The sequence below is a fragment of the Petaurus breviceps genome, unplaced genomic scaffold, assembly GCF_028583685.1.
Source record: "Petaurus breviceps papuanus isolate PSGF00001 unplaced genomic scaffold, PetGlider_PUasm1.0 208, whole genome shotgun sequence".
Lineage (NCBI taxonomy): Eukaryota > Metazoa > Chordata > Mammalia > Diprotodontia > Petauridae > Petaurus > Petaurus breviceps.
The window spans coordinates 30,257,474-30,284,157 of record NW_027185852.1 but is presented as its reverse complement, the minus strand read 5'-3'; the positions used below and the strand labels follow the sequence as shown (position 1 = coordinate 30,284,157).

The 26,684-nt window shown below is 51.9% G+C and overlaps 2 protein-coding genes across 4 annotated transcripts in view; both read left to right on the top strand.

Annotated features, from left to right (window-relative positions):
* Positions 1 to 26,684, top strand: part of LOC138165419 (small ribosomal subunit protein eS8) — a 230,373-nt gene that overhangs the window by 201,049 nt on the left and 2,640 nt on the right. The gene's annotated exons all lie outside the window — the stretch shown is intronic.
* LOC138165413 (kinesin-like protein KIF2C) lies at positions 639 to 25,304 on the top strand. Of its 2 annotated transcripts, none has more exons than XM_069093743.1 (21): positions 639 to 882; positions 2,026 to 2,120; positions 4,856 to 4,963; positions 5,055 to 5,103; positions 11,239 to 11,364; positions 12,788 to 12,910; positions 14,000 to 14,100; positions 14,538 to 14,633; positions 14,836 to 14,890; positions 14,973 to 15,135; positions 15,695 to 15,785; positions 16,016 to 16,079; positions 16,256 to 16,347; positions 16,747 to 16,889; positions 18,306 to 18,510; positions 18,593 to 18,703; positions 19,202 to 19,269; positions 19,531 to 19,642; positions 19,762 to 19,875; positions 24,213 to 24,336; positions 24,711 to 25,304. In XM_069093743.1, the coding sequence occupies exons 1-21, from the start codon at positions 819 to 821 to the stop codon at positions 24,791 to 24,793; spliced, it is 2,187 nt and encodes a 728-aa protein (XP_068949844.1). In that variant the 5' UTR covers positions 639 to 818; the 3' UTR covers positions 24,794 to 25,304. The 2 variants fall into 2 exon arrangements, with proteins under 2 accessions (XP_068949844.1, XP_068949843.1); XM_069093742.1 differs by lacking the exon at positions 639 to 882 and adding an exon at positions 965 to 1,204.

Below are 26,684 nucleotides of genomic sequence, written 5' to 3'. Positions count from 1 at the left end.
ATGCCAAATCTTAGCACAGTGCCTAGTATACAGCAGGTGCCTAATAAACGTTTACTGATGGCGCTCCATTCCCTGATACCCAAGTCCGGCCCCCCCCCCCTCCAGAATCATAGATGTCACCAATGCACGGCTAAGGGTCAAGTCATTTATTAACACTATCAGGTATTGATTTGTCAGCCAGTCCAATCAGCAGGTCAGGCTGTGGAGTGGGGGGGGGCGGGGAAGGGACGCAGAACGCCTGGGGTCCAGCCCGTCCTTCCGGAGGCTGTGGCTGGGAACCGATGGCCTACGTCTACAATGGGGAACTCAAATGCTGCCTCCTCCAGGACGCCTAGGCCTTTCCCTGGGGCCCGGTGCTGGGCTGTACGCCTGCTCTCTGCATCCCCCCAGTTTACAGGAAAGGGGCTAGCTTTAACTGAAGATTCGGGTCTCGAACTCCCAACCCACGTGGGTCCAGTCGGTAGGGTGGGGGCGGGGCCGCGCAGACGCATTGTGGTTCCCGCGGTTTCCCCCCCATACACACAAAGCGCAGGGAAGCTGAGAGAACTCTGGGGCCAGACGAAAACTACATTTCCCAGGAGGCGCCGCGCGCCGCGGCAAGGGGCGGAAGTGTGAACGCAAACGCAAGACGTAGGACGCAAGACGTAGGACGCAAGACGCAGGCGCGCGGCATTTAAACGGCGGCGGTTGGTATAGGCTAGACAGGAACGCGAAGTTGTTCACCTCTGCTATTCCTGTCGCAGCCGCTGCTGCTTGGACGCCTGTCCGACCCCCGAACGCGCCTCGCTGCCCGTCTTATCTCGCCCGACTGGCTCGCCATGGATGCCACTCTCCTTGCCCGCCTGCTCCCGGGCCTAGCCATCAAGATCCAGAGAAGCAACGGTGAGGGGGCGGGGGCGGGGCCGCTGTTGCGCGTGGGCGGGGCCATGTTGGAAGGGCGGGGCATGGTTGGGGCTGTCTTGGGCGAAGAGGTGGTGGCCTTGGTCGGGGCTCAGACTCCTTCCTGTGGATTTGGGGCTGTCATGGATGGGGGCCCCCCTCCCCGACGTCTGGGTGTCCCCTCTCAGGGCTCAGGCCCAGCCCACCCAGGCCAGTGGTGCCATCCTGCCCTGGGGAGGGGGCTCTAGGCTGAGGGAGCATGCCCCGTGCCCAGTCCGGGCTTCCTGGTGTGCTGGGAGAGGGGCGGCCTTGCTGACAGCCAAAGGCAAGGGCTTTGCTTGTCCCCTTCTGACAAGGGCTGCTTATGCTTACATGGTCGCCTGGCCGGATTTGGGTGGTGTGCTCTCTCACCTGTGCTGTCTGGGGCAGGGACCCATCCCCTTGCTGGCCTGGGGCCATTGTGACCAGCAGTGTGACCACACTGCCTGTGGGTGCCTGGAGGTTAGAGTGCCTGCTGGCATGGCACATGGACCATGGCCCTCTGCTAGACCTTATGTAAGCTCCTTAAGAGCATTCTTGGATGCCCTAGAGTGCTGACAGAGTAGACGCTTAATAAATGTTTAACTGATGAGATAGGCCAGGGCGCTTGTCAAACGGGGATGGGGAGGAGACAGGGCAGCTCTACAGGCAGTCTGGGGGCTGGAGCCCTATGGATCACCTGATAACAGGCTGTTCTCTTTGAGGGCATTACAGCATTGTCCAAAGGCCCCCTAGCTGCAGCTGTGTACCCTGAGAAGGAAGAGAGTGCTGAGCTTGGCTTGGCCCCCTCCTCCCATTCCTCTAGCCCGTGTGGGGCTCGGTCTCTCTTTCTTGATGTGATCTTTTTTTTTTTGCTTTTTGGAGGGCAATTGGGGTTAAGTGACTTGCCCAAGGTCACATGGCTAGTTTTTGTGTTAAGTATCTGAGGCCGGATTTGAACTCAGGTCCTCCTGACTCCAGGGCCGGTGTTCTATTCACTGCGCCACCTAGCTGCCCCCTTGATGTGATCTTGAAGGGATGGGGAATGCTGGATGGCCCTGGGACCCTGCAGGGAATGGCATTGATTCCGTTGATCATTCCTTACACTCATCTCCCTTTCCTCTTTAGGCCTGATTCATAGCGCCAATGTCATGACAGTAAATCTGGAGAGGTCCTCTGTCTCAGTGGAATGGGCAGAAGGTGGCTCTACCAAGGGCAAAGAGGTGAGTTGGGGCAGTGCTGACTCATTTACAGAGAGGCCCCTCCTCCCCAGGGCTTAAGTCTGTGGCAGTCGGACTTGGGCCTCATGATTGATGTTTCATCCCCTACCCCCACGTGCTATGCAGAGAGCAGGGTTCACCCATGGTCTATGGCTATAAGAAGGGACCTATGCTAAAGCCTGAGGCTCCATTCAAGTCGTCAGACATTACCTGTGTGTTTTATATAAGAAGCAGGCTCAGGTTCATATTATACTCAGCTCCTTAAGGGCCAGATCTCTGCAGGTTAGTACACCTAGGCATTTGTCATGGCCAAGGACATGTGAACCAGAGAAGGGAGTGCATGAGGTTTCAGGCTGGACAGCACTGTAGGAACTGGGGAGGTGGAGTGGGAGTTACCTTACTGCCAGGAAAGTGACAGTTTGCTGGAGATCCAGCACTGGCTTCGGCGAAGGAGCTGCAGGGGCTGCCAGGGAGGGCCTGACAAGAGAGGCTGGGTAGGACTGTCACCTGTCAGAGATGGAATGGTTATTTCTTATTCAGGTACTAGTGTTGGACTAGATGCTTCAGTGCACACACACACACACACACACACACACACACACGCGCGCGCGCGCGCGCGTGCGCACATTCACATTCACATATACTTTCTTCCCCTTTTCTACTGCTCAGAGATGTGATGGGTTTTAATTCTGTGATTAAAGAGAAGCATGATCTTGGTTACAGGAAATGTAAAGGAACTAAAAACCTACCATTTATCATCAAAAACCTGGAGGACGGATTAGATAAGTGTGGCCTGCATAAAAGGACAGGGAGGAGACCGGCCTACCCCAGGGAACCCTCTATAGTGTGGGCTCTTCCCCTGGGATCCATGGATTTGTTTCTTAATATCTGGTGGCTTGTTGTATTTCAATATAATTGATGTCCTTTGTGATCCAATTTTTTTTAGGCATTTAAAAACATTTAGAGAACAGGACTGGCTTCATAAAATGACAAGCCAAAGGGATCCATATATTTCAGAAGTGAAGAGCCTCTGTGCTCTAGGGTCTGGGGTGATGGGGGGCAGAAAAGGTAAGTTGGAGCTGGCTTATCTTAGAGGGCCTTTGATGCCAGGCTTAGATGTTGGGCGGTGCTCAAGCCAGACAACTAATCTTTACTGTTTACAGGATGATAACATAATGTGGGGTTTGGTGAAGATTAAGAGCAGGCCAAGGAGAGCACTTACTTCATGTGGGGGGCTGGTCAGAGGGCTGTCACAAATCTCCAGGAATGAGGTGAGGTGTCCGTTGGGAGCAGAAGGGAAGTCACGAAGGATGTTGGAGCAGGTGCTTTGAAGGAAGGCTAGGTGGGGCTTGGGGTTAACAGGACTGCAGGCTGCCGCCCACCCCATTCATTCCCAGTGACTTGTGGTGACCTTTGAGAATGCTTACTGCTCTGTAGTTTGACTAGTGAGCCCTGCTGCTGCCTGGGAGGCCTCAATGCCGCAGCAGCCCCATAGTTAATGTTCAGGAGAAGCTGCTGTTGTTTGCCTTTTGCTCTCCGAGAGGACCAGTGATGAGAAAAGTGATTTGAGGAACTCTTTAGAGGCAAGCTCCCCGTCCAGGGAGTCTGAAGCAAACACTAGGTGACCCCTGCTGGGGGTCCTGAAGAGAGTCTGTGTTTCTGGTCACAAGCTTTTAGTAGCTCCTCTTTGTTTTAAGAATTCAGTTCAAACCCCATACCTGGCATTCAAGGACCTCCCTGATCTGGTCAGACCCTGCTTTGTCTTCTGTTCAGTGAGATTAATTCTATACCTTATGTTGTCCTGTGCAGCTGTGGGGACTGGAGGGAAAAGGCACCAGATACCCTGTACAGCTGGAGCCTTGTAGCATTGTAGATGTAGGTCTTAGCGGCAGCTCCTTGGCCAGCCTGGAAGTATTTGAAGGACTGGAACAGTGTCTAACCTTGACTCCCTCTCAGTGGGCACATCCTTCTATACCAGGCCCTGTAGGCACTGACAGGCCTTGAAGGACTGGCAGGTCTTTGGTGTCTGGGAAGGGAAGTCTTCATGTTGGACAAGACAGAATTTGGCTGTTTGCACTTGGAAATGTTCTGTGTTTTTGCTCCTTAAGTTAGGCCAAGTGTGGCTTTTTTGAACCCCTTGTGATGTCATGCAGACAAACATGCTGGGGGCCTCCCAGGGCCTAGGATTGTGACCTTGATGCAGATAGCAGCAGAAAGGAGAGCTAATGTGACCTGGAGAGAGGTCGGGTGCTGTACAAGGACAGCCCAGCCCACCAGTGTTGGGCGCACTGCTGCTGGGAGTGTCAAGCCGAGTCTTAAAGGCATTTGACAGGCCGGCTCACTTGGGACGCTTTGAGCCACTTGCCCATTGAGAAGGCCAAAGAGCTGCTACCTGGGCCTGTATCAATACCCAGGGTGTTGACCGGTTATCTTCCATGAGCACTGCTGGCATCCTGGGGGAGCTGTGTGCCCTTAGTCTACTAGCCAGTTGGCGGACTTCACCCTCATTCCACCCATCTGTCCAGTCATGTTTCTTGTGAGCAACCACTGTCAGCCCTTGGGCCGCCATTCAGGGAATTCCCCCCAAGCACTTTTCTAACCTCCTGCTGAAGAGTAGCAGCCTGCATCTCTGAGCGATGAGCTCTTGGTGGGAACCTCCAGGCAGCTTGGGCTTTCATCCTGGATGGGAGCTGAGCTCATCACTTTTTCCCACTGAACCCTTTGCTTTCTCCTTACAGATTGACTTTGAGGATGTGGCGGCCATCAACCCAGAACTTCTGCAACTGTCCCCTCTCCCTGTCCACCCAAAGGACAGCCTGCCTCTGCAGGAGAATGTTACTGTCCAGGTAGGTCACCCGCAGGGCGGGGCGATCTGAGGGACCCAGGGGAGAATGGCCAACACCTTGGTGTCCTCTTTTTGTTTTCTTTTCTCCCCAGAAACAAAAGCGCCGATCAACCCTCTCCAAAATCCCCGCTCCCAAAGAAGGTAAACAAACCCAGCGAGTCTGACCGGTGTGTGCTGTGCAGCCCCTCTCAGCAGGCCTGGCGCTGGAGCTGCCGCTCACTAGTTTGCTCCCCATGCCTGCTTTTCTGCCACTGTGGGGCTGTGGCTTCTCCACGGACAGCGTTGGATCCTCTGTCCCTGGCAGGAAAGTCACTGGAGGCCCCTTACCACCTAACACCAAGTGGCAGGCTCTCCAGTCAGTCTGACTGGTCAATAAGTAGAGATTAATGGCTTTGAGGTGACCAGACATTGGGGCTACAAAGGAAAAGCAAAAATAGACTCTGCCCTCCTGGAGTTTACATTCTACTGGGGGACACACCAGCTCTCAATCAGTACATACCGCATGTTCAAGGGGATGGCAGTACTAAGCAGGCAGACTGGGAAAGGACTCCTGGGGAGGGGGCATTTGAGCTGAGGCTTCAAGAAGGAAGCCAGAGAATTCTGGCTGAGGTGGAGGTTAGGAGCATTTACTTAAGGAGAACAAAAGTACTGTCCTTTGGGGGAAGGGAAGGGGTGGTATCTAGCCCTGGGCACCACCATGCTGAAATCAGTCTGCTTTTCTCATTACTTAGCACCATTTCTGGGGAAAAGTATGATCTCCAAATCTGCCTTCTAAATGTCTCCCTGTGTCTGGTTGTGGAAAGGGCTGACAGCAATGCTGGAGGAAATGCCAGAACACCCCACCCCCACCCCCATGGCAGAGATCAAGCTAGGGAATTAGGTGTATTTGTAAGTAAGTCTATTGACCATACTGTCATGGATTCTTTCTGTTGATGCCTTTATGGCCAGAGAATACTGTCCACAGCCGCCTGAAAAAAAGCAGTGTTGACAGAAAGGGATGGAAATCATGAGAACTGGTTTTTCTTAGGAGTCACAGAATGAAGGAATCTTGTCGTTTGGGTTCCACATGCCAGTGTGCTAGGAGCACTCTTTGGGTGTCGGGGGAGCATTGACTGTCTTGGGGAGGTCTTTAAGCATTGATAGGAGACGCCTGTGCTTCCCAGGCCTTGTGAGAGAAAGCCTTGGGTCCTGTTTGGTGCTTTAGGCTCTCTGTCAGTCTAGGGCTCCTAGACAGTTTGGGGTTTTTGGTTCAGGTTGTAAAACTTTCAGGGAGGTAGGATGTTTGAGTAGATAGTGCAGGGCGTGGATTCTCATCTTTCATCTCGATGTTTGTGTGCTCTGGGGCCTCCCTAGGACTAATCTCCTGAACCCCATAGACTGGTTGCAGTATATGTTGGTGGTGGGAATTCCCTGCTGAAATCATATCACCTCTGCACGTTCAGTCCCCAAACTTATTTCTCCTTTCTGATCTCCTGTAGATCACCTTACCCCACAATTCAGTTTTACTCCAATGCCTGCTGTGAGCAGTTTTGGTTACATGGGGGCTGTGGGCATGGGATGATACCCATCTGGCCCCTTCTCTGAGTAAAGGCAGTGAGGACATGCTGCTAGGTGAGGAAACCCAGGTCTTTCTGCTCCAAGGCCATTTATCCATTATACCAAACCGTCACTACAGGATTTGTCTTCAGAGATCACGCCTAGTGCTTTCAGTGTCTAGGGATGTTGATTCAGGTCTGATAACTTGAAGTCTTTGAGGGCCAGGCACTTTAGTTCTGCCCTTCTCACCCTAAGGAATTGAGTCGCACTATATTCTACAAGTTCATAATCCCATCTTGCCATTTTCTCAGATTGTCTTGAGACTCCTTGTGGGCCTCTACCTCAACTTCTCCCAAAGGTGTCTGCCTCTGATACAGGATTAAGCTGCAGTTTGTGTCTGGCCTCTGTTTACCTCCTTGTTTCTGTTTCCTATGGATTCAGTGTACTTTTTATCCATTGCTTTAATAGGCAGGACCCTCTCTGGATCTGAATCTCTAATATATTTTTTGTTTCCTTTCCTTTAATTTTACTTTATTTTCTCAATTATATGTAAAAAAATTTTCTTTTGACATTTCTTTTTAAAAATTTTGAGTTCCAAATTTTCTCCTCTCCCCTCACCCTTCCTTGAGAAGGCAAGAAATTTGATAAAGCTAATAGATGTGAAGTCATACAAAACATATTTCCATATTAGCCATGTCGCAAAAGAAAACATAGACCAAAAAAACAAGCAAGAAAATTAAAGCAGAGTATACTTTGATCTGCATTCAGATTCCATTAGTTGTTTCTCTGGAGTTAAATAGCATTTTTCATCATAAGTCCTTTGGAATTGTCTTGGATTGTTGTCTTGATCAGAATAGTGAAGGCATACGCAATTGATTGTCATGTAATATAGCCATTATTGTGTACAGTGTTCTACTGATTCTGTTCACTTCTCTTTGCATTCGTTCATAAAAGTCTTCCCAGGTTTTTCTGAAACCATTCTGCTTGTCATTTCTTATAGCACAATAGTATTCCCACTACAATCATATACTACAGCTTGTTCAGCCATTCTTCAGTTGATGGGCCACCACATGCTATAAATATTTTTATACACATAGGTCCTGTTTTTTTTTTTTTTTTTGGCTTTTTGGAGGGCACTTGGGGTTAAGTGACTTGCCCAAAGTCATGTGGCTAGTAAGTGTGTCAAGTGTCTGAGGCCAGATTTAAACTCAGGTCCTCCTGACTCAAGGGTCGGTGTTCTATTCACTGCGCCACCTAGCCGCCCCCCTTTTTTTTTTAATCTCTTTGGGATACAGACCTAGTTTTATAGCCCCCCCCCTTTTTTTTAATAGCCCTTTGGGTGTAGTTCCAAATTGCTCTCCAGGTTGGTTGGATCAGTTCACAACTCCACCAACAGTGTCCCAATTTTCCCACATCCCCTCCAAAATTTGTCATTTTCCTCTTCTGTCATATTAGCCAATTTGATAGGTGTGAGGTAGTACCTCAGTTGTTTTAATTTGCATTTTTCTAATCAGTAGTGATTTAGTGCATTTTTTCATATGACTATAAATAGCTTTGATTTCTTCATCTGAAAACTGCCTGTTCATATCTTCTGACAATTTATCAGTTGGGGAATGACTTGTATTCTTATAAATTTGATTCAGTTCTCCATATATTTGAGAAATGAGACCTTTATCAGAGAAACTTGCTGTCAATTTTTTCCCCCAGCTCCCTACTTTCTAATCTTGGCTTCACTCATTTTGTTTGTGCAAAACCCATTTAATTTAATCAAAATTATTCATTATATCCTTCTCTATCTCTGGTTTAGTCATAAATCCTTCCCTTCTTCATAGATGTGATGAGTAGACTAATCCTTGCTCTTCTAATTTGCTATATGTCTAAATCACCCATCCATTTGGACCTTATCTTGATATATGGTGTAAGAAGTTGGTCTATACCTAGTTTCTGCCATACTGTTTTCCAGTTTTCCCAGCAGTTTTTGTCAAATAGTGATTTCTTGTCCCCAGAGCTATGGTCATTTGGGTACCTAATCTCTTCCACTGATCCACCATTCTATTTCTTAGCCAGTACCAGATTGTTTTAATGAGTACTGCTTTGTAATATAGTTTGAAATCTGGAACTATTAGGTACTGCCACCTTCCTTCACATTTTTCTTCCATGATTTTCTTGACCTTTTCTTCTTCAGTTTGAATTTTGTTAGTTTTTCTAGCTCTGTAAAATAATTTTTTGGTTGTTTGTATGACACTGAATAAGTAAATTAATTTAGGTAGAATTGTCAATTCTTATGATATCAGCTCAGCCTACTAATGAGCAATCAATGTTTCTCCAATTGTTTAGATCTGATTTTATTTGTGTGAAAACTATTTTGTAATTGTGTTCATATGGTTCCTGGGTTTATCTCGGCAGGTGGACTCCTTAGTATTTTATATCATCTACAGTTATTTTAAGTGGAATTTCTATTTCCTCTTACTTTGTTGGTAATGCATAGAAATGCTGGTGACTTATGTGGGTTTATATCCTGTAACTTTGCTGAAGTTAATTATTTCAACTAGATTTTTAGTTGGTTCTAAAGGATTCTCTAAGTATACCTTCATATCATTTGCAGAGAGTCATAGTTTTATTTCCCCATGGTCTATCCCAATTCCTTGCATTTCTTTTTCTTATCTTTTTGCTATAGTCTAGCATATTTCTTGCCTGGTAACATGCTGCCACCTTCTGGTGCCCAGTGCGACCTTCATTGCCCTTCCTGTGATCCTCACCTTGAAGTCTTTGAAGACTGACATTCCAGGGCTTGCCAGCTGGGCAGCAGTGTAAGAATCTGTCCAAGATCTCCATACTCAGGTGCCCACTCTGTGACTTGTCCATCCAGATGCACAGCCTCCTCCAGACAATGGGCATCCTTCACCCGTTTTGTTCTAATAGCTAGTTTTGGTTTAGACTCCTTTTAGTGATTGATGATAGCTCTCTGAGACCTCCGCCCCTCTTTTTTGCTACCTTATGCTATCAAAAAATTGTTCTCTCCGGATATTACTGACCTCAGCCCTCCTTATGGTCCAGCTGCTGTCCCCATTTTGTTTCTTCAATACTTTCTGCTTCCTTCCTTGGCATATCAGGGATTGGAGTGTGACGGTACAAATGAAGTGCCTTCATTTTTGTTCCTGGTGGGCTGAGTTTTGTTTTTTTAAACATAAGCTGGCTTTGACGGGTTCCCTGTGTATATTAATATCAATCCCCAGCTAACTTTCTCCTTTTTTCTTCCTTAGATATATTTGTGTCAACAGAATTTCTTTCTTGGAATCATTCTGCCCTCCTTGGCCTGACTTTCCTTAAAGATCTTCTTAGGACACTGGTGCTTTTTCAGAACTGACTAAAATCTGATTCCACAGGATCAGGGGGGTGGGTGATAGGAGGCATGCCTCCCCTTGGACCTGGCTAACACATCCCCATTCCTCCTAAGCACCAGCACTGGGCTAGAGCCATCATATTCAGCTAAGATACCTACCATCCCTTCACATTATGCCTCCATGGCAGGCTTGTCATGGGTTTCCCAAGTTCATCATCTGCTTCCTTCTGACTAGGTGGGGAGCACAAAGTCATAGCAAGGGGAGTGTCTCTTTCATGGCAGTCTTCCTGTCCTCAGTGCCTGGATAACTTGAAATGGTCATCTCTGGTATTCTTCAGTCATAAAGATCATGGGTCTATTTCTTCCTCCATTGATTTCCTATTGACTCTGGTCTTTGATTTCCATATGGTAATATAGATAGACTAGGGCTTGGGTCTGTGATTTCAGTGGTTTAGAAAACTGCCTTGACCAAGGTTGGCACCTTCTCAACAGTTTTATAATCTGAGGAGGGAGTTGTCTAGGGGTTAAGTGACATGGCCCTGTATGTGTCAGAAGACATGCCTAGCTTAGGGTGGCCAATTCTCTATCCATTGCTCTATGCTGCATCGCATGTGACCTGTATCACAGGGGTGGTAGAGTAACATTTTACATGTTATCTTTCCCTTTTGGATAAAGTGGCATAGCCTTCCATAGCTATCTTCTGGCCTTGAGTTTCTTACGTATTACCAAGTCACAGAGGCCTGTGACATTGTACTTACTTCTCTGGGTTAAGACCTCTGGTTCCCTGTGTTTGTCAAGTGTGGGGGTCCTAGCTAGGAAGCCAGGCTTTTCACTTGTTCTTTAGCTTGACTATTGTCTTCTATGGCAGGGGGCCTGCAGAGAGCTCAGCAGCACCACCAACAACTCCAGGGCCTGGGGGGACAGGACTGGGGGTCCCCGAAGCCTGCTCTGAGACTTCCCATCCCTCTACCCCACTTTTCTGCCTTTAATTCCTGGGAGCTATGCCCCAGTGAGCAGGTCACTAGAGGGTGCATCATCCAAGACTGAGACCACTACTTGGTACTACACTGTGGGCACCTTTGGGGGTACAGGTTGGACTGGCTGGCTACCAAAGTCCTCCCAGTCCTACAGTCTGTGATGTCTGAGTGCCTCTGACTGGAGCTGGAGGAGAAGACCAAACAGCCTCCTCACTGATGGCCCCCTTAGGTCCTGGAGAGTCCTGCCAGGGAAGGAGCCGCAGAGATCCTCAGGGCAATGAGCCTTGGGATGGTCTGCACTCTGCTCGTTTCTCCTGGCTTGGCAGACTGAAAATGTGGGTCCTTCACCTTCCCTGGAGCGCGGGCTGCCATCCCCCCTTGTCCCTCTCACCAGTTGTCTTGGGCTTTTCGTTCCTCCAGCTCTGCGTGGTCGCTCTACCCGGATGTCTGCCATGGCAGAGACTCAGCGGCTCATGGCCCAGGAGAATGACATGGAAGTAGACCCTTCTACAGCCACCAACACCAGGGTCCAGTTTCCCATTCCCAGTAAGTAACAAACAGATCTTGGCTTGGACTGTTGATGATGCAAACTTGGGGACTCGGAGGCCGTGTCCCTTGCCTTGGCATAAGTGCCAGGACTGGCAGGAGGAAGGGCAGTGAGCCCCCCTGGACTTAGGACTGAAATTTCCCTGTTGGTCGTCTCCTCACCCCAAGGTCCCTGGGTGGTGGGTGTCTCTGGAGCTAAGACACCTACTCCTCTCTTGGGGATGAGCCTCCAGTATAGGCCTGAGAGAGCTGGTAAGCACTCTGCAGACAATGCTGTGAACCAGAGGCCCTGGGCTTGGGAGGGATTAGGCAGGGAGATGTGGGCCAGTGGAGGAGACCAGTACTGAGGCCTTGAAGGATAAGGCATGTGGATGGAGGCAGCTGGGGGGGGGGCACCCTCAGGGCAGAGAGGCTACATAGGAGGCGGGGGGAGAAGGAATGAGGATGGGTAATGGAGAGGAGGCGGACTTGATTCTGTAAGGCTCCATTGTAAGGAACAAAAGGCTTCAGAGGGGGCTCCGTGGCTCTGGGCCATGGTGACCGGCAGAACCATGGTGTTTTTAAGAGATAGAGGAGACTTTACTGAGCAGAGCATTTGACTTTGGGCATGAGTTTAAGCCATAAGGGTCCTGATGGTGGTTGGCAATAGACTGGGGGCTGAAGAGAGGGATCTAGGTTAGAGAGAAATTTGAAACTTTTCCTTGAAGATAAGGGACCTGAAGCCATGGAAGGGATGAACCTTCTTAACAAAAGACCACAGAGAAGAGAAAGGCAGAGAGCAGCCCTGAGAAATGTCAGCCTTGGTAGGGAAAGAGGAGGAAGAAAGGAGAAATGACTAAGCGTCTGTTAAATGCTTACTCTGTGATTTGTCTCAGGGGAAGCCCCCCGTAGTAGTCAGAGGTAATGAGGGACCCCAGGCAGGGAAGGGGGACAGGTCCTGAGGATTAATTACTAGTTTTATTAATCACTGTGCTTCAGAGGAGTCCATGCCCATGGCTGTGGTAGTAGAAGTCTTTGGTGCCCTTTTGAGAAGAGCTTTGGAACGTTGAGGCAGAATGGGTAAAGAGTGGGCTCCAGTGGAAGGAAAGACACAGTGGGAGCATCTGTGTAAGGCCTGGGGCCAGGGCTGTATGGGGAGAAAGACAGTCTGCATTGCAGGAGCCAAGACCCAGAAGATATAGCAGAGGAAAGGATGGTGTCAGGAAGCTGGGAGGACCAGGAGAGTGGCCTGAGCTTGGTGGTTGAGATTTGAGGGCAACCCATGTGTGTGTCTGTGTGAAGGAGGGAAGGGAGAGGACATCTCAAGTCAAGTGCTTTGGGTTGTCTGTGGGCCTGGAGGCCCAAGCACTGGGCCTTCCACATTTGTGCTCGTGAGCTCAGGCTGGCCAGGCTCCTGCCAACACTTGCCTCTCTCCCTCCCTAGCAGGTCTCCCTCGTGCCTCCCGTTTTGGCATAACTGAGATCCCACTGGCTACGGTTAGTGAAGCTGCAGAAGAGCAGACGTCTTCCATCAGAGGCAACTCTGCTGCCAACCCAGCAAATTCAGGTAGCGCCAGAGGCTAGTTGGGAGGCAGTGTGATGGGGGAGTCAGCCGAGCTGGGCTTCAGTGTTCCTTACTGACTCATTCCATGAATGGGGCTGCATGGAGACACACCACTTGTCTGGCCTCCTTCCTAGAGCACCATAGATGGCAGGTGGCGGGGCCTCGGCCCAGCTCTGTCTGTCCTGTGGGATACCTGCTACGTGCAGTGTTGGCACACAGGTTTCCTTTGGCCCTCTTGGTATTGCCCATAATGGTGCAGGTTAAGAGCCTCTCTCATGGGGCAGCTAGGGATGAGGATAGGGATGGAGTTCGGGCTGTATTTTTGAAGGGCCTCAAATCAGACAATCAGATGCACCATGGGCAGTGAATACTCTCAAGAGGATGGCTAAGTCCTTGCCCCCAAGGGACTGACCTGCCACATACTGTCCCCAAATAAGGGTGCTCCTGAGGAAGACTGTCGGGGCCAAGGTGAGTGAGAGAAAACCATGGAAAGAGCTCCCTGACCTGGGCCCCAGAAGCAGGAGAAGGATTTCAGTAGGCAGTGGTAAAACATGCCGGGTCTTCCAGGAGGTGGTGCATCCTTCTTGCTGGATGCACCATTTAGCCACAGAAAACCATAACCATCAGATGGTGTTTCCTTTAAAATAGCGCGAGGGGCAGAGGCATCAGTGCCTGGCAAGGGCAGGGAGTGGTGGGGCTTAGACACAGAAGGCTTGGGCTGGGTGAGTGAGGAATGAGACTAGAAGAGTTGCATTGGCAGCAGCAGGGTCCTGCAGTCCCTGCTGAGGAGGCCTTCCCTCTCTCAGTTCCCATCCCCAGAGTGATACACTAGGGGTCAGATGTGCTTTAAGGAGGTGACTTTGGCACGAAGGGCCCCCAGAACCAGCTGTAATGGAGAGGTTTCATTCTAAGCTTTGTTCTGAAGTAACCTCTTGACTCTCTGTGTGGCTTGTGAACTTGGGGCACCTGGGAGGGACAGAGCTAATGGAGGCAGGGCTGCAGGCCCAGCTGCCCAGCCCATAGAGCTTTGGCAAAACACCTTTAAGGAAAAAAGGCTCTCGAGAGTGATAATAAGCTGGGGTTTTTTCCTAGTTCGAAGGAAGTCATGCCTAGTGAAGGAAATGGAAAAAATGAAGACGAAACGAGAAGAAAAAAGGGCCCAGAACTCAGAGATGCGGATCAAGCGAGCACAGGTGCCTTCCTGGGGCCAGGCTGGCAACTTGCATTGGGCCTTGGATCCACACCACACCCTTCCTAGTTGAGGTCTAAAGGCAAATGGAGCCCTGTGTTTGGACTCCTAGGGCCTGCATGCAGTGAGCCATGGTTTAGCATCTCTGCTCTGAAGGGATTAGTTCTGTTGGGACTGAATGTGGGTTTGGCATCATTTGGGACCTTTGTTAGGATCCTTTGGGCATCACTCCTCCCTTTTGGCCTTTTGGGGTTGGGCCCTTCCTGTCTGTAGGCCCTCAATCCTCTGGGGACCCTTCCACCTGTAGGCCCTGAACCCTTTGGGGTCCCCCTGCCTTTGGACCTGGGCTCATTTGAGGGGTACTTTCCAGTACTCTCTGTATAGATGGAAGCCCCAGAAAAATGGTGCAGTGGTCCTCTCCCATCCATTGTTGCCCCACAGGAATACGACACCAGCCTGCCAAACTGGGAGTTTGCCCGGATGATTAAGGAATTCCGAGCTACTCTGGACTGTCAGAGACTCACCATGACTGACCCTGTAAGTTTGGCAACTGGCTGGACAGCGGCCGTGCTGTTTTGGCCACCCCTGGGCATGGGGAGTGTGCGTTCAGTACATGTGACGTAGACCTGACGAGGCGCTGCCGCACAGCAGTGGGCAGGGATGGTGGGCGGGCCATGTGAGGAGGGAGGGCCTGTCTGGGGTGCTGAATGGCTTGTCTTCCTGTCATCCCCCCTTACAGATAGAGGAGCATCGGATATGTGTCTGTGTTAGGAAGCGCCCTCTTAATAAGCAAGGTAAGCCTGTGCCACACTGGGCACACATGTCCATATCTGAGGTATGTCTCCTGAGCCTGCAGCCTGTGCTTTCCTCTTGCAGAGCTGACCAAGAAGGAGTTGGATGTGATCTCAGTTCCCAGCAAGTGCCTCCTCCTAGTGCATGAACCCAAGTTGAAAGTGGACCTGACCAAGTACCTGGAGAACCAGACTTTCTGCTTCGATTTTGCCTTCGATGAAACGGCCTCCAATGAGGTTGTCTACAGGTAGGGTTCTGCCTATCCCTTATAGTCACCCTCCCAGTGAAGCCTCAGGGCCCTCGTTTGGGCCTGCTCTGCCTTGCCCGACTTGGGGAGCTCAAGGCCATCTGGACCCATGTTGGGTTTTGCTTGATGCACTGGGTCTGACTGGTTTTTATTTCTGCCTCACACAAATTATCAGGTTTCAAGTCCTGCCAATGGGTTTGGCAGCCAGGAAAGAAGCAGCTGGCCTCTGGCCTTGAGCCTGAGATTGTCCTGTGCAGATATGCCCAAGAGGCATGTTCCTGTGCCATCCGAGGAGGCAGAAGCCCTGTCTGTGTTCTGTCAGGGCTTCCGGGAGGACTGAAAATCTTTCTGGCCAGCCCTTTACTAGTGGCTACTCCAAGCTGTATGGGACACCAGAGCTTGGGGCTTATCAGCAACTTTCCAGTTCTGCCAAATTAGTGACGTTTTAGCCCTAAGGAGGGAGTTAAGATGCAATTTGTCAGACCTAGCCAGAAAAGAGTCAGGATGTGCTTCAGATGGCACCAACTTGCCCCCAGCCCCCTGCCTTCTTTCCTTGTAGGTTCACAGCCAGACCATTGGTGCAGACAATCTTTGAAGGAGGAAAGGCCACCTGCTTCGCGTATGGCCAGACAGGCAGTGGCAAAACTCATGTGAGTCTCTCCTAGGGGCTGAGCCCATGCCAGAAGGTGACCTTTGGACAGCCTAGCCTGGGAGCTTTCTCAGGGTGCCGTTTTGCCCTTGGGTCTCCACAGGGAGGAGAGTGAAAAATGGCCCAGTGGGGGGGAGAAGAGGGGACGCTGGGTCTCTTGTTGAAGGGCTCATCTGTTCTGGGTCCTGGGTGTGGCCCCTCAGCTAATGGGGCTTCTGCTTTCCTTTGCAGACAATGGGTGGTGACTTCTCTGGGAAAAGTCAGAATGCATCCAAGGGCATCTACGCATTTGCCTGTAAGTCCCACAGAAGCCTCACCTTGTCCTGGCTTCAGGTCATAGCTTGAGGGGTCATGGCCAAGCTGAGTGCTACCTCCCTCCTAGCCCACAGCATCCCTCCCCCTCCTACTTAGAGACAGGAGTGAAGGGCAACCAGGATATCCCTCCTTCTTGCCTTCCTTCTCTTCCTCTAGCACGAGATGTCTTCTTGCTAAAGAGTCAGCCCCGATACAAAAACCTCGGCCTCGAAGTCTATGTGACCTTCTTTGAGATCTACAATGGGAAGGTCAGTAGATGGTGACAAAAGTGGGTCAGAGGACCCTGCTGTGCTCCATCCCTCTGTCCTTTCCTGGGGTGTTGAGCTGAGAGAAGGTCACCCAGTCTAGCAGCCCCTGAGAGACCAGCTCATCTCTCAGCAACATGAGTTGGGGCTCAGGCCAGGACTCCAGACAGTCCCAGTACCCCAAAGAGCTGTTCACTCTTTGTAGCCTCTTTGCTGGCCTGGCTTTCCTAGGAGAATCTTCCCCCCAGCTGTTGTTTCTGACCCAGCTTCCTTCCCTAGAGAACCAAAGAACCCTCTTGTGCTCTTAGCACCTTAGAGGAAGGGGAGTGGGGCGGGGGAGGAAGATGTGGTGCCCATGGATCACCTCCACCAGCTGGGCCCTGTTTGCTTTCTCCACTGTAGCTCTTTGACCTTCTGAACAAGAAGGCCAAGCTCAGGGTACTCGAAGACGGCAAGCAGCAGGTGCAGGTGGTGGGGCTGCAGGAGCACCTGGTGAACTCGGCGGATGATGTCATCAGGATGATTGAGATGGGCAGCGCCTGCAGGTGAGGGGGAGGCCTGGGGGCCGAATGGTTGGGAGCCCTTTGCTGCTGCTGCGCCCCACTGAAGGAGACTGACGGGTGATGGTGTGCTCCACAAGTAACAGGGAAGTGTAGAAGCTGGAGGGGGCTTAAGAGGAAAGAAAAGGAGTTTCCATTTTGGACAGGTTGTGTTTAAGAATTCTGTTGGACATTCATTTTGAGATGTCTGAAAGGCAGTAGGCAATATGATGAGACTGGAGGTCAGCGGGAGAGGTTGGGAGGACAGGTAGACTGAGAATGAGCAGCAGAGAGATCCAAGTCATGAAATCCACAGGAGACTGATGGGTCACCAAGTGACGGGGTATAGAGGGAGAAGGGGAGACTGAGAACCAGGAGAGAGGGGGCATCCTGAAAACCTAGAGAGAAGAGAACATCACAGAGGAGAGTGATGGGCTGCATGAGAGGCCACAGAGAGGTCAAGGAGAATGAGGATGGAGAAAAGGCCACTGGTTTTAGCAGCTAAGAGATCGTTAGTGACTTTAGAGAGGGCAGCTTCAGTGGAATGACGAGGTCAGAAGTCGGGTTATAAGTGGTTAAGAAGACAGGAGAGAGAGGAGAGGCACCCATTGTAGGCACCTGAGCACAGAGGGCAGAAGAGATACAGAATGACAGCAGGGATGGAAGGGTCGTGGGAGGGTTATTTCAGGATGGGCAGACAGGCAGTAGGGAGGGAGCCGGTAGAATGGGAGAGATTGAAGTAGATGCGAGTCAAGATGGCAGTGTGCTGGAGGAGATGGGATGGAGCAGGAGCAGGGAGAGGCCTCAGCCACGGTGGGGATGGCCACTACTTCATGAGGGACAAAGGAGGAGAGCGGCAGAAGTCACGGGGGTGATGAGAGATGCACAGGAGGGGAAGAGGGAGCTCATGGCAAGCGGCCCCAGCTTTTTGTGCAGAATGTGAAGCGTGGAAGGGCTGCTGTGCAGAGTGGGAGAGGGAGGTGATGAGGGAGGAATAGGGTTGCTGAGAAGCGGGGAGGGCCCAGAGGAGGTTTAAATTTGTCATGTTCCCAGGCAGAGTAGGTGTGGTGGGAGTGATCCAAGGCTGAGGCTCAGCCAGCCACTGTGATGGGCAGTATGATAAAGGGTTCAAGGATGCAAGAGAGTTGGTTCGAGTTGAACTGATTCATCCAAGGGTCAGGATAGGGAGAAGAGGCAGGTGTAGGGGTGAGCCCTGGGGAGAGAACTGAGGGGTCAAGGGGCTGGATAAACAACATGGGAATGGACTAAGGCTCCCTGGACGGCTCCCTGCACACTGGCCCCCTTCGTCTGGAAGGGGCTGCCATGCTGGCGGGCACGGGCTCTTTGGACACTGGTGCCCGCTGTGGCTGCCTCTGCCTCTCTTCCTGACCACCCTCTAACATGCTCCTCCATGTGCCCTAGGACTTCAGGCCAGACATTTGCCAACGCCAGCTCTTCCCGATCCCATGCCTGCTTCCAGATCCTGCTCCGGGCCAAGGGGAAGCTATATGGCAAGTTCTCCCTGGTGGATCTGGCTGGGAACGAGAGAGGGGCTGACACATCCAGTGCCGACCGGCAGACCCGCATGGAAGGGGCTGAAATCAATAAAAGCCTGCTGGCCTTGAAGGTAGAGGCCAGAGGAGAGGGCAGTGGGCAGAGAGCTTGGGGTATGGGGCTCTAGGACCTCAGCAGCTTCCTCTGTCCTACAGGAGTGTATTCGGGCTCTGGGGCAGAATAAGTCTCATACTCCATTCCGAGAAAGCAAGCTGACACAGGTGCTCAGGGACTCCTTCATTGGGGAAAACTCCCGGACCTGCATGGTAAGGCCCAGGTGTGCTTCCAAGGGCTTCCAGGGGTGCCTGACCCATAGACACTGACCACCAGGGGGTGCCCACAGCTTGGAACCTTTCCTGCTCAAGGGAGCAAGGGAAGGGCAGGGGCCAAAGTCTAACCCTGGGCATGGCCTGCAGCCTTGGCGCCTCGGGCAGCATTGCCTGCTGTGCTGCTGGCCGCCCCTGGCCCACCAATGCCCCTCCAGTGCCTCTGAGGGAGCATCTCTGGGCTTCTTTCTGACCCTCAGAGATCATGGTTATTCCAAGAGCTCTCAGGAGGCATGGGAGAGCTGGGTTCAAATGAAGATTGTGCTAACCTGCAAAAACTGTGAAATGAGACAAAAGCCACCAAATTGGAATGCAAAAGTTTCAGCCCTTCACAGGCAGGTGCGGGTGGACAGGCTAGCCCCTGAACTCACTCAGGTGGCCATCCTACCAAAGGAACCCCAGGCTACTCAGCAACATGAGCCATGTCTCTCTCCCCAGATTGCCATGATCTCCCCAGGGATGAGCTCCTGTGAATATACTCTGAACACCTTGAGATATGCCGACAGGTACAAGGGCAGCGGGCAGAGGCTTCTCCTGAAGGTCAGAGCCCTAGGCTCTCGGGAGGCAGTGGGCAAGCAAGGGACAGAGGGTGGGTATGTGGGACAAGACTTCTCTCACGCTGCTGTGGGGGTAGGGAAAGGTAGAGGTGCCAGGCCTGGCCCATTTCCCCCAACACCCACCCTGCCCCTTCCCACCACCCTGTAGGGGCCTGCCTGGAAAAAAGGCTAGGCCTGACTTCTTTCTTCTCTCCTTCCCTCTCTGCCCAGGGTCAAAGAGCTGAGCCCTCACAATGGTGGCAATGGGGAACTGCAGACCCAGATGGAGACAGAGGCGGAAGAGCTGGGGTCCAGCTCAGACAGTGCCAGTCACCCCCATGGTGTAAGCAAAACCAAGCAGTGGAGCTTAGGGCAGCAGAAGGGGGAGAGAAAGGGTGGGGCTGGGCTGTTCAGCCAGACCCTGGATCTCAGTGGGGGCCTCTTCTTCCTTGTCATGGCCAGCTGTCCAAGGATGAAGAGGAGCTCTCATCCCAGATGTCCAGCTTCCAGGAGGCCATGACTCAGATTGGGGAGCTCGAGGAAAAGGCCATAGAGGAGCTCAAGGAGATCGTTCAGGTATTAAGAAGGCCAGCCAGGACAGGCTCATCTGTATCATAGCAGCCCTGAGAGGGACACAGTCGGACACTTGACCATCTCTTATAGATGCATAGCCCAGCTCAGAGTCAAGGAAAAGTATCCACAGCCCAGCAAGAAGCCCAGGTCTTCTGGGCTCTCTGGGGAAGAAGCCCCCATTCCCTACCCCCCAACCCACATATTTTAGAGCCTTCATTGAAAGGATGGTGAGGCGTCATCAGGCAAGCAGCCCACCCTCCCTTGGATGACTTTGTCTGTTTGCTACCCTAGAGACAGTCTTGTAAGCATCCTTCCCAAAATGTGGCTCTGAGACTAACCACAGCCAGGACTGTCCTCTCCCACATTCTGAACACTCCCTCTCATGCAGCATCAGGTAGCTTTGGTTCCTCAGAAGCCTACACAGAACAGTCTGTTCTCTGACCATGCTGGGGACTTCATTCTATATTCATAACATTTATATTTTCAAACTTAAGTCTAGAACTTAATATTTTATCCTGTGAAATTTAACCTTAGTGAATTTGGCCTCATGTGCTGGCCTGCCCAGACCATTACGGTGTGTTCATTCTCCCTCCAAGCTCTGACTTCTCTGCAATGTGGATGTGCTTGTGGGCCTCAAGTCATTGATAAGAATGTCCAAGCACAGATCCCAGGGGGATTTGGGATCCAGTCATTCAGCCACTTCCCAAGCTGCCTTGGATATGCCGGCATCTAGGTCACATCTTTCCATCTTGTCTGGGAAAATGGCAGGATGGGAGGGGTATCTGTCTGTTTAGTGTCCTCTGAGCTATCACTGTAGTCAACCTGTCAGTGTGGTCAGGTGGTCCTGGCAGAGCCGTGCTGGCTTTTGTCAGTAGACACTTTCTAAGCAGTGAATAGAACACTGGCCCTGGAGTCAGGAGGACCTGAGTTCAAATATGGCCTCAGACATTTACTAGCTGTGGACTTTGGGCAAGTCATTTAATCCCAATTGCCCTACCTTTCCCCTCCAAAAAAAAGCAAAAAAAAAAAAGAATTGCTTTAGCTAGCTCTCACAAATTTTGGTTTGTGTTGTCATCATCTTTAATGAAATTGTTGATTGTTTCTCTGATTTGTTTTTTGATCCACCAGTTCTCTAGGATTAAGTCATTTAGTTTCTAATTAATTTTTATCCTTTATCCTTTCTTCAGTAGCACTTTATTGAATATGATTTTTATTACATTATGGTCAGTTAAGGATGGGTTTAACTTTTTTTATAGCCCTTTTTTTGGCTTTTTGAACACACACACATCTATATGGAGAGTATTGAAATTAATTTGTTAAAATTAATAGTTGGTGGGCAGCTAGATGGCAAAGTGAATAGAGCACAGGCCTTGGAGTCAGGAGGACCTGAGTTCAAATCCAGGCTCAGACACTAGCTATGTGACCCTGGGCAAGTCACTTAACCCTAGTTGCCTCTAAATAAAAAAGAAGCAAAGAGAGATATAGAATATCATAATTCAGTCTATATTCACAAAATTAATACTGTTGGCACAGAACAAACCTAGAATTGAAAAAAGTTTTAGAAAGAAATTAAGTTGTCCATCAGAGGAGAACAGCCCAGGTCTCAGCCTGTCCCTGCCACCATCCAGGCCCAGGCCAGGGAGGGCAGCAGCAGCAGTCTCCATCTCCTCCGTCTTGCCCAGGGCTAAGGAGGTCTCTGCCAGCCCACCCAACTTTCCTAAGTGATGCCATCACAGCCTGGGGCATGTGTGTGCCCCTGTGTATTTTATGGCCACTAGAAACAAGTTAGAAAGAAGTGGTCTGATCTCACAGTTGCAGCTATTTGGTGAGTCACTAGACTGGGGCCAAGGCCCTGGAGAGGCCCACTGGAGAGCATGGACATTGTTCTTCTGAATCCTGCAAAGCCACTTTTTTTCGGGGGAGGGGGGGAGGTACGGGGAAGCCCGAAAAATGAAGACAAAGTAACATTTCCTGGAGACCCTCAGCATGGCTGTGGGGCGGGCTCTGCTTAGCTGCCACAGCCCTCTGAAAGTCTGGGTGGTATGGCCCTGGGGCAAATCTCTTCACTCTGTCCTCAGTTTTCTCATCTAAAGTGGGGATCCGTCCCTGCCCTTGTCACCCTCTCTCTCCTGCTCAGCTTGGTGGGGCCTGGGGGAGCAGCTGGGCCTTAGGGGGCCTGACTCTCCTCCTCCCATGACCTATGGCTCCTTGTGCCATGTGGCTAACTCTAAGTTAAAGGGGAAGGAGGAGAGGACTGGTGCACAATTGGGCCTTCATCCCTCACAGCAACAGAGAAGGGAGATACTTCCACCTTTCAGATTCTGTGACTGCAGAGGGGAGAAGAAATATAAGATAATCAGTTGAAGAGTTGGCCAGGGAAAGTGGAGTCTTGTTAAGAAGGGAGATGGGGGATTTTTGTAGGCTACTTGGCAGAGCCAGAGAGATTGGAGATAGGAATGCCTGGGATGAGAGCCAGGGCATAAGCAGGGTGGGGAATTCACCATAGACGGCCTTCTTCTCTTGAGAAAGTACAAGAGAGAGGTCCATGGGGCAGGCCATGTGCAGTAGGACCTGGCCCATTCCTCTAGGATAATCCAGGCATCCTGAGGGAGAAGAGTGAAGCTGGACCTCCTATGGTGATGGCCTGAGGAAGCAGGAAGCGGGGCTTGTGGGCAGAGAAAGTTCAGAGTTCTACCTCCTGGAGGTGTCGAACCCTCTTGGAGATGATGTGACCATTGTTCTGCAGGGTCCCAAAGCCATTGGGGGGAAGCTGCAAAAAGCCAGGTTTCAGCTTGATGTCAGGAAGTGCTTTCTCAGCAGAGAGGGCTTCACAGCTTCCTTGATAGACTGGGGATGTTGTGGGGTTACTCTTGTTCTGACCCAGCTCAGGTCCCTTCTACCCTCCCAGAGACCTTGCTGCCTTTGAATCCTTGGCAGGACACATTAAGTTCTCTGTGCCTTGAATCATGCAGAGGACTGTCTGAGCCCATGATGGACCCTCCTCACAAGTGTAGACCCCCATCCTCTTCCCCTCTGACCCCAGGCTGGGCAGCTGCTCTGCTCCTTTTAATTCCCCTTCTTGACCAGATTTGGACAATGCCAAGCAAGTTTCTTGCTCCTTTCCTGCCCTACCATTTTGTTAGGGGCATTCCTGCCTGAGCCTTGAGCCTCTTAGCCTGAAGATGCATGCTTGGACATCCTAGGCAGCCATTCTCTCCCCAGAAGCGCCTCTCTTCTGAAGCCCTTCCTGACAATGAGCAGCAGAAATGAAGCCATCCCCTGTGTCATCAAACCCACGATCAGTTTCTCCTCCAGAGGCTCAGAGTCTGCACCTCTTTGGTGGTACAATCTGTCCCCTCCTGGATCACCAGGAAGGGCTGGCAGGTGGCAGGGATCTGTTTGAATGGACAGCAGGGCTTCATTCTATCCTTCAGACACAGCCCTCCACCTCAGGGCACAGGAGGTCTTGTCTTGTCTTCCTGCCTTTCCCACAGCCTCCCAGCAGCTCGGCCCCACTTCCTGCTCTGTGCTAGATGCTCAGGCTTTGCTGGAAGCATCTCCCTTCTCTGTTGCTGTGAGGGATGAAGGCCCAATTGTGCACCAGTCCTCTCCTTCCCCTCTGACTTAGAGTTAGCCACATGGCACAAGGAGCCATAGGCCATGGGAAGAGGAGAGTCAGGCCCCCTAAGGCCCAGCTGCTCCCTCAGGCCCAGGACCCGGCCCCACCAAGCTGAGGAGAGAGAGGGTGACAAGGGCAGGGACGGATCCCCACTTTAGATGAGAAAACTGAGGATAGAGTGAAGGGATTTGCCCCATACCACCCAGACTTTCAGAGGGCTGTGGTAGCTAAGCAGAGCCCGCCCCATAGCCATGCTGAGGGTCTCCAGGAAATGTTACTTTGTCTTCATTTTTCGGGCTTCCCCCGTACCTCCCCCCCTCCCCCGAAAAAAAGTGGCTTTGCAAGATTCAGAAGAACAATGTCTGTGCTCTCCAGTGGGCCTCACCAGGGCCTTGGCCCCAGTCTAGTGAGGACTCACCAAATAGCCACAACTATGAGATCAGACCACTTCTTTCTAACTTGTTTCTAGTGGCCATAAAATACACAGGGGCACACACATACCCCAGGTTGTGATGGCATCACTTAGGAAAGTTGGGTGGGCTGGCAGAGACCTCCTTGGTCCTGGGCAAGAGGGAGGAGATGGAGACTACTGCTGCTGCTCTCCCTGGCCTGGGCCTGGATGGTGGCAGGGACAGGCTGAGACCTGGGCTGGGCAGGAGGTGCTGCTGAATTCCTGAGTGCTGAGGTCCATCGAGGCCCCCCTCTTCCTGTGTCCCTGCAGAAGTGGTCTAATTGGGTGGAGCTGCTGGAGACCACGGAGCAGCCAGATTATGACCTGGAGACCTTTGTGAATAAAGCTCAGCTCGCTGCCACCGAGGGCATGAAGACCTTTAGCAGCCTCCAAGGTACAGGCCCTCCCCGCCCCCACCCTCAGGCTCCTGCTTCTAGGGCTCTGCCCTCCAGCTGTGGGCCAGGACTAGGAGGGTCCCAGGTGGGCCTGGGGAAGTATCCCTCAGTGCTACATGCTGGATTCCATCCACCTCAGTGCCTTGCATGGTGCTCCCCCTGGTTCCTGATCCTTGGCTCCTCAGCCCCTCCTGCCAGCCATGGGGGAGGGGGCCAGGCTGAACCCACTGACCCTGGGGGAGGGGGCCAGGCAGAACCCACTGACCCTGGGGGAGGAGGCCTGGCTGAACCTGCTGACCCTGGGGGAGGGGGCCTGGCTGAACCCGCTGACCCTAGGGGAGGGGGCCAGGCTGAACCAAGGCCTCTTTTACAGATGTTCTGCAGGCCCTGCGCCTGGCCATGCAGCTGGAAGAGCAAGCCAGCCTGCAGATGAGCAGCCACAAACGACCTCAGTAACATGCCAATAAAATATGTTTGATGGTTAAGCTCTTCCTTCAGGGTGTCTGGATGCCCTCCTTGTTTGGGGGGCTAGGGCACACTGCTGGATCTGGGCCTGGGCAGCTTCCAAGGCCCACCACCGACTTGTGGAGACCCTGGGGCTCTCAGCCAGCATTTTTTTTCCATGTCTGTTGTGTAGAATTTTCTATTGTACAGTCTTAGTGAGCATTCGGCCTGTGTGACTGATGGAGGGCTGGCCAGCAGCTGTCCCAGAGCTGGGAGATGAGAAAGGACCAGTTTTCCTTTCCGTTCCAGGGCTCCAGCCTGTCTTTACAGGGCCTTGCTGTCAGCTGCCTGATGTCTGCTTGAGGGGTGGGGGTGGCGGGGATTTTTTTATAAAAAGATTCTGAAACCCTTTCTCCTCAGTCCCTCTGACAACCCTCTTGGGTTTCATTGAGGTAAAGGGGACCTGTCTGTTTTCTGTTGTCTGTATTTAAACATTGTGTCTCAATAAAGGAAGAGAATGGAATCCTTTGCCTCTGTGCTTTGTAGCTATGGGGATCACATTGGGCCCTCAGGGAATGGGGACAAGGGCATGAGGCTTATTGCCTCGGGGCCCTGGGCCAGGTCCTGAATTCTCGAGTTGCCTCCACACAGGACTGCTCTAGGTCACCTAGGTCACCACTGAGCTGTTCAGGAGGACTCCCCCCACCCCCGTGGGAAGGCTGCCCATCCCCCTTCCGTGTCCACCTGTCACTCAGCTTTCATCTGTGGCTCCATGCTGGAACAGGCAAAGTGACCACAGCCCATTAAAAAAAGCCTCAGCAGACGACTAAACCAGGTTGAGGGTGAGTTAGGGAGGGGATGTCTGCCCCTTCCCCCTGGAGGAAGGGGTGGATGAGAAGCAGGCCCTGTGGAGCATGCAGAGCTTGGTCAGACACGGAAGATGCCAAGGTTGCCCACTGCATCCCAGGCCATCACCAGCCCTCCTGACTTTGGTCCTGCTACTGGGTATCCATGTCTGGGAGAGGGAGGCTGAGGACTCAAGACATTGTCCTGTGATGCCATCGGTCCCCATGAAAATGGATGACCACCACGAGGAGGTAAGAGGAATGGGCTGATTCCTGCCAGTGGAAGGTGGAATCTGACCAAGAAGGGCGGCCTCCCTCCGGGCTTGTCCCTGGGCACCTCCCATTGGTCTATTAGGCAGAACAACAGCCATCTAAGAAGGGGGCAGACCTGGCTGATCTAAGCCTAAGTTTATGAAGGCTGAATTGAAAAGGAGAAGGGGATGGGCGGGGGAGACCCAGGAGGCAATACTCCAATCAGACCTGCCCCTAAGTGCAGCTGACTTGGGTTTGCTGCCTTATAGGCGGCAGGGGAGACCACCCAAGCATTCTCTCCACCTTTGAGGGTCTGACGGCTGAATGAGGGCAGCTTCCCCTTGTGCTAAGGCCTCAGTTTGAGCTCTGATTCCTGGGGCGCTGGTGGTTTTTGTGACTTTGGCTGCCGTACAGCACACAGAGGAGCAGTCACTTTCCGCAGGAGCCTCGTGTGGAAAATAAAGCACTTCCTAGGGGAGAGCGATTCGGAGGAGGATGGGGGTCGTGGCGCCTGCCTGCTCCCCACCGTGGGCAGGGGGGATGCAGCGGTGCCCACTGGGCTGAGGGCAGGTTGTGCCCGCTCCGGCCGCCTTCAGCACAGGGCGGTAGACCCCTGGCACTTCAGGATTGGCCGGCCCTTTCCACCCAGACCCTTCCCCTGCCTTCCCTGATTGGGCCGAGGGCGCTGACAGCTTCCCACTCGCCCACCTTGGCATCGGCCCTTAGCTGCCCACACACACACAGGCACACACACACACACACACACACACACACACACACAGGCACACACACACACACACACACAC